Source organism: Lepidochelys olivacea (assembly GCF_965140295.1).
Source record: "Lepidochelys olivacea isolate rLepOli2 genome assembly, chromosome: 11".
Taxonomy (NCBI): Eukaryota; Metazoa; Chordata; order Testudines; family Cheloniidae; genus Lepidochelys; species Lepidochelys olivacea.
Window position 1 is genome coordinate 44590294 of NC_140421.1, and position 7975 is coordinate 44598268.

Consider the following 7975-nt stretch of genomic DNA (forward strand, 5'->3'; position numbering starts at 1 on the left):
CTGTCCTTGCTTTCTGAGTGAGTAGGAGATCCAACACCACGCAAATGAAGAGGTGTGGCTACAGTAGGGCTACAGTGCAGTGGCATTGGGGTCCCTAGATTAACTTAAAGCAGTCCAGTGGGATGGATTTATGCCTGGCACCCACTGCTCAACCACCTGGCCTCTCTACCATAGCCTTTTCTCTGCAGTCCCACTCAGTCCCCGTCCTCACCCCTCCAGTCACACATTTTGCATCCCCAATGAGACAAAGCTCTGCCTATTCACTATACGCCAGCTGCCACATTTCACCAACACCTGCTCCTCCCCCAGTCACATATCTTCAAAGGTATTAAGGATGGTCCTGATGGGCCAGGAGAGCTGTTGTCCCTCTGTCTGGTTCCACTGGGCAACAGGGCTTGTGCTGCCTATGTAATGCACCCCTCCTTCTGCTGAAAGCAGCACAAAGGAGAAGCTACAGCCGAGTGCTGGTAGCGCAAGGAGCACAATGTTAGGTGCCTGGTTACAACAAAATGGCATATTTCACAGTCGAAATACGGCATTTTTTGGCAGTTTGGCAAAATTCCACACATGCAGAAATGCAGAACACGTGGGGTACTGTATACAATACAGGGATCATTTCACACAGCTTTGAAAATCAGTCTCTTCTGGGTTTGGATAGAGCAGCTATTCTACATCACGAGTGTCACACTAGTGTTTTCAGGACAGGAACAGACCCATCTATTCATCCAGTTGATGCAACAGGGGGGTTTATTCTTAAGTAGGTAGAGTGAAATTGCTGAAGATCAAACGTCATGATGGCCACAGGAACAAGGATCCCTACTCCTGTTAAGTGTCAGGCCACCTCTGAAAGCCACCAGTGGTCAGGCCTCTGTTCTGTATCTCAGTTGAAATATTGTCTTATAACAGCATGCTACAGAGTTAATACAGTGCTGCATCACCAGCCCCAATTCATGCAGTACCCTGGGTTTTAACTTGGGTCTCCATTCCTTAGAGGGAACTATCTGCAAACCACCCGAATGGAGCTTGGTCCACAGTTTGAGAATCTCTGGTCTAAGAAACTTACTGTTCAGGACTCACTTCTTTAAACTACTCATTATTTTTTACTTTCATTGTTCTGCAACACCAGCTTTATCATTTACATTGTATTAAAAATGCTAAATTGTGAGCATTTCCCATTATCTTTACAGTCAGAAATTTGTCATTCCATCTGCTGCATAACACCTGGCATCTTACATCATCAAAAATGGCTATTAACAAAAGTTCTTCAGAATACATTTAATAACAGAATTGTAGGTATTAGTAAGTCAGTCAAAGGTCCTGAATAAACAGGTCTTTGACCTGAAGTTTGCCTAACCTTAGCTTTGGTGGATCACCAGAGAGCAGGTTCCCTAGGCATGGACACTCCATTGAGAGTGTCCTGCCCATCTGTCCTGGAGTGCTTCACCCCAAGCACAAAGTAAAATGATCCATAAAATCACAACTCTCATGATAAAACATGAGATAATGTCACACAAAAGTGGGTTCCAAACTATTTAGGATACCCATAGAAGAGGGGTAGGCAACCTATGGGACGCGCGCCAAAGGCGGCATGCAAGCTGATTTTCAGTGGCACTCACACTGCCTGGGTCCTGGCCACCAGTCCAGAGGGCTCTGCATTTTAATTTAATTTTAAATGAAGCTGCTTAAACATTTTAAAAATCTTATTTATTTTACATACAACAATAGTTTAGTTATATATTATAGACTTACAAAAAGAGACCTTCTGAAAACATTAAAATGTATTACTGGCATGCGAAACCTTAAATTAGAGTGAATAAATGAAGACTCGGCACACCACTTCTGAAAGGTTGCTGACCCCTGCCATAGACCATAACCAACACTTTCAGCTACTCTCTTGACCAAAAGAGTTGTCAGTGCATACCATGTGGAACATCAGCATTATGTGGTAACCACTTGCCTCATTGGAGATTGGACTACTGCATTAGCTGAAGCTTCTAGGTATTTTTGAGGCAGAGTTCCAAATAGAGCACATGATGGTGATCTAGCCTTCAGGTTTCAAGAACCTGGATTACTATGTCAAGATGCATGAACAATCACAGCTGAACAAGTACTGTTGCTTGAGGCATTCTAGCAATGGATCTGATAGTGATGAGAATGTGAATCATATTGGCAAAAGTTGGATATGCACTTCCAATTGATGTATGCACATCTCCCTTCCCATATTTAAAAAAAAATCCAATTCATGAAAAAATTTAATCATTTTCTTCATGCATCACTGAACAGGAAAAGACACACCTTGCCCCCTCCCAGTCACTAGTTCATTTATTAAGAAATCCTTCTGTTTTCATCCTATTTCAGTTGAAATCAGTGAAATGTCCAAATGTATCAGTACACTGTCCATTTAGGAAGAGAATAAGTGCATATTTGCTTGGAAGTTCATTGTACTTTGGTTATTTATAACCTAGTTAAAGGGTTAGAATCCTAGGATACACTTTTAAAATTTTATACACATAGTTTATAGATCTTAACCATATTTATGAGGAAAATGCAGTATAAAGATTGCACATAGATGTATAGACCTAAATGAGCTGCATGGCAGCTTTCATCTCTTCTATAACATATAGGGATCTTAAAAATAACATTTGTTTTCTCGCTGAATTTGTCCTGTTCCAGTTTGCAAACAGTGGATCTCTTTTTCCTGTTTCTAATGGTGCTTGAAATTACATGACTGGTTTTGATTACTTATTTATGCACCAGTATAATCAATTGTTAGCACGTTTGTTGGGATTGGGCATTTGCCATTAGTTTTAAAATCTTAGTCAGTCCCATATTTTTCACCTTGGATAATTAGTCTCAAATGTCTTATGAAGGATATTATGATGTTGCATTGTGGTGAGGCAACATGATCCCACGAATAGAGTTTATTCTGATAGGACTAATAGGGAAAAGAGTAGCAGCCCCAAAGTACGACTATTGTGGTGAGATATAAAAGCATATATAAACAGCTGCTATGTAGCTAAAGATGCACATGTCAGTTCAATTTTAGTGGCTTTTAAATATAACTTTTAAAATACAGAAACCTGATATCTGGAGATTTTCCTCTATTCAGAAGTAAGCTATTGTAATTCTTAATCGTTTAGGCTCAAAAATGGATCTGTTTTTTGTTTTGGAAGGTAGTCTTTCTTTCAGATCCATGTTGTCTTGTAGTTAGTTTTTTCACAACTCTGTGTGTCTCTCTAAGCTGCTCCAGTAATTTTAAGAAGCTTAATTACTTTTTTCTCTAAAACATCTCAAGGAATCTTGTTCCTTTTTCCTGCCCTTGAAAGAATGAATATATATCTACACAGACTCTAAAAACTTCTGAGATCCAAGCCCTTGAATATTTAATATATATGAAGATGGTTAATTTCTTTAATATGTAATGGGGTATCCTGTGGAGATAAAACAAATGGAATATTCACAAGGTGGAAGCAAACTTAGTGAGATACTAAAATTAGTACTGCCTTTCTGTATGAATGACACCAGAATCTTCTACACAAGTCTTATTATTTTGTGTAGCGTTTTTCTTGAATTATATGCCCTTGTAGTTACATGTAAGATGGTAAATAGAACAATTTAAATTTGCTAAGTAAACAATTGCTTTAACTTTCTGTTTTTAACCTCTAGATAAAAAAATTAATTGCAATAGCTGACAAGACTATGTAAAACTCATTAGCCCTGGACAGCAGGAGCTCACAGCCCAATGCTACCAAGGGGTTAAAATTCTTTTATCAGATATGTTCATGGAGGACCACTGATATATCTTCTGTACAGCTTTTTTACTTTCCAGTTCACTAATCAAATGTATGTTAGATTTATTATTGTAAAAGTATAAACCATAGAAAATTTGACAAGATAGATGTGTAAATTATCACTCTGACAGAACTAATGATGCACTCCAAGCACCTTCTGTTTTCTAGCACTTGGTGAGTGACTTCATTAAATATGCAATGGCTGTTTGGTGTCTGCTCAGACGGTAGTTCAGTTCCTCATGGAATTGCATTATTACTAGAGGTGTAAAAAGAGGCAGGCATGCTAGCTGTTGGGCATCCTGCTGTGGTTCTAATGTGCTCCATCTTGTTGGAGCAGTTGTTTGCAGTCTTTTCAGGACAATTACATCCGTAACCACAGGACACATTCACTGAAACTATATTACAGATAACGGTTGAAAATGGCAATGAGCGTTCAACTCCTTGTCTCTAACTGCCAAAGTGTAGATTGCTTGAAGTGATGGTCAAGCCATATCCACCGTCTTTATAGTTTTTTATTAATTTAACTAGGCAAAAATATCACTTTGCTTAGGAGACAATAGAATTATAATGACAAGATATTATAGAGGGGGATTTCTTATGGGAAGACTATGAAATAAGACTGGCAGTTACTCTTATTGCATATGAATTTTAATATCTCTACTACACACTTAATACACATGTACAAATAGTCATTTTTACTACATTTCAGGATTGGGTTTTCAGCATGTTTTGCAATATTTTACACTGCTTTCTTTCAGTCAGCACTGTAGCTAGTTTATATTCCTTAAGGTATAAGCAAAAATATTCTGTTCTCCAGTGATGTCCCCATCATTCATTTTTCTGATGACAGTTTGATGGCTACCCTGAGAATGGGACACAAAAGATGGTTGGAATTTAGCTTCAGATACTCTTAAAGATTTCCAAGAGGCAGATACTATAGTATATCACCTCCTCCTGACAAATGGATTGTATCTTAGGCTGGCAAGCTAAATGCTATCCTGTAATGAAAGAATGTCCCCTATTTTGATTGACCTATTAAATCAGGGTTGATTACTTGGTTAATTAATAAATAACATTCCCATAAAGTGTCCATTTAAGTTAACCATTAAAATAACTTGTTTATGTGAGAGAAGTTGAGATAAATTGCTGTTTTATCCAACAAATGTAAATTTCTGTCATATATAATTTAGAAAAAACTCTACGTTAAAAAACCTCTGAAAATTAGGCTTCCACATTGTGAATTTATATTCACAACTACCGAGAATGTATTTTATGTAGAGATTTTTCTAAACTGAAACATGCCACTTTTAGGTGAGTGAATATTACATTTTATACTTTACGAGTTTTAATTTCTCCATTAGAGATTTCCATGGGTTTTTAGGCTGATCCTATTTTAAACCTGAAGGTCACTTTTAACATATTTACTTAGTGGTTAAAACTTACTGTTTCCTGCACAGGCTAAGCAGAACAATTCTTGATATGTTTTATTTTTATTTATTTTCTCCTAACATTTTTAAATTTCTTAATAAGATGAGGATCTGGGGCTCTTTTAAAAATGTATGCAATTACCATTTCACTATTTGTAATCTGACACATGATTTCAACCTAAACTTCATCTAAATTTCATAGTTTGCAAAGAAAGTAGACAGCGTAGAACACAAGCTTCCTCTGGGAGTACACTGAGCTTAATGAGCTTGATAGTCTGGTAGGCTCAATAAATCAAATAAAGCAAAACATTTCTCATTTTTGAATAAAAGCATTTATCACACAGTGTTTATTCATTCATGGTCGTAAGATTGATTGGCTCCTAGTATCATGCCACATATTGAAGCATTTTTGTTTTTGTTTTTCCAGTGGGCAAGTTGCGAAAGCAGTGGATGAAGGAGAGTATCTCTGACGTTGGCTTGGGGATGCTTAAGTCTGTCAAAGAATATGTGGACCCCAATAACATCTTTGGAAACAGGAACCTTTTATAAAACCCTTACTATCTGAAAATTTCAAAATTACGATTTCTAGCCTCATTGTACTGTTATCCCAGTAATCAAATATAACATGGACTGAACTTCAAAAGCTAATATCTTTCTTATATTGGTTTTCCTCCAATAAAATGTAAACATTCACTATTAACATTCACAGATTTACTGACTCTACTCCTAAACCTCTCTTAAAACACAACCTGGCAGAGGCACATCAAGGTATATACCAGCTTGCAAATGCAGATATAGCATTCCAAGTTTGGTTAAGCAGTACTGCCAATGATTGTTGTTTCCATGCTGGATGAAGCCAGCTGTTCTTTATTAAAGCATCCCCTGCAAGAAGAACAAAGACTGACGTTGGTGTTGTCTACATAAACAGCTGCTCACTCAGCCTCTTGCTAGAGGAAAATTGCTGGGAAGCACATGAGAGGTGGATTACACTAAGGGAATACTTCTGTGTGCTGAAGGGTTAAGCAAGTAGCAGTATAAATGTAGGCTTTCTGTTTAAAAGATGCAACATAGTTCTGTAGGAAGTTTGGCTTGTCGGTCTCCCTTTCAGCATTGAAAAATTTAAAATCTTTGAGAAGAATACTTAACTAAAGTGTAGCCTGAGTTGTATTTGCATTGCTGGGATAATCTTCTTTAATATGCTAGTCAGTCAGTCATAAGTTTTGTACAGAACAGCAGACATTTCTCATTGTATATTAACAGGTTTGTTACATAAAATTATTGCCTTCATGAACACTGCATTCCTAATGTGTCTAGTTTCACTTTATTTTTGTGTAGATGCAAAATAATCCTTTTTTCCCCAATAGCAAATGTTTTGGCTATTTTAAAATAAAACTTTGTCCAGCACTGTATCTTGAAACAGGTCTCAACAGTTTCAAGGTTGAAACAGTTTTATTAATCTAAAATGGAGAATATACTGTCTGAAAATGAAGTTTCCAATTTTAATTTCTTTATTGGCCTTTCTGAATTACTGGTTTACGTAACTAGGAGCTGCAAATGTAGTCCTCCATATAATCAAAAATATGGAATTTATTTTCTTAAACAATCTGTAAAACAGTATCAGTCCTGAAACAATTTTACATTAAAACCAGGATCTTAAAACAAGTGAAATTAAAATTTAAAACTGTTTGTCAATATTCATGATTCATATTTTGACATGGATTCTTTTCTTAAAGCTAATAATCCAACTTTTGATATTTAAAGTATTTAATCATATAGGGTAGTAACTCAAAATGTAAACTATCTTTACGAGGACATACTGTCTAATTAGCTAACTGCTATACAACTCTATGTGGGCAGTTTGGACACCTTTATAGAAGTAACCTTCACATGAAAAACCTAAATTTAAAATCGAGGCATTTGTGTTTTTAAACTATTTTAAAATAATTAGCTGTCAATTTTAGTAATAAAACATTAAAGATTATAATTTTATAATCTATAAATTAACAGATTATAACACCATAGTCTGACAACATAATTTAATACTCATTTTATTTTAAATTGACCACACTCTATCATCCTATTGCTTGAAAAATACTGCATATCTAACCAAAACTTGGAAGCTATTTTATAACTAATTTAGAATATCTGAAGAATTGTCACAGATTGAAGTGTCACTAGCGGAGGTTTTGGAATTAAGAAACTTAACAGTAACAAGTAACTGGGACCAGATGGCATTCACCCAAGAATTCTGAAAGAACTCAAATGTGAAATTGCGGAACTGTTAACTATGGTTTGTAACCTCTCCTTTAAATCAGCTACTGTACCCAGTGACTGGAAGATATCTAATGTAACGCCATTGTTTAAGAAGGGCTCTAGAGGTGATTCTGGCAATTACAGACCGGTAAGTCTAACGTCAGTACCGGGCAAACTAGTTGAGATAATAGTAAAGAATAAAATTGTCAGACACATAGAACATAAATTGTTGTGCAAAAGTCAACATGGTTTCTGTAAAGGGAGATCATGTCTTACTAATCTAAGAGTTCTTTGCGGGGGGTCAACAAACATGTGGACAAGGGGGATCCAGTGGACATAGTGTACTTAGATTTCCGGAAAGCCTTTTGACGAGGTTCTTCACCAAAGGCTCTTAGTAAATTAAGCTCTCATGGGATAAGAGGGAAGATCCTTTCATGGATTGAGACCTAGTTAAAAGATGGGGAACAAAGGGTCGGAATAAATGGTAAATTTTCAGAATGGAAA

At 36.4% G+C, this 7975-nt stretch overlaps 1 protein-coding gene across 1 annotated transcript in view; it reads left to right on the plus strand.

The window, feature by feature from the left end:
• AGPS (alkylglycerone phosphate synthase) overlaps positions 1 to 6845 on the plus strand; it is a 132356-nt gene extending 125511 nt beyond the window's left edge. Inside the window, exon 20 of the mRNA XM_084643588.1 lies at positions 5646 to 6845. Within this exon, the coding sequence (XP_084499714.1) occupies positions 5646 to 5767 (122 nt within the window). The 3' untranslated portion in view covers positions 5768 to 6845. The remainder of the gene's footprint in view (positions 1 to 5645) is intronic.
• Positions 6846 to 7975: the final 1130 nt, after the last annotated feature.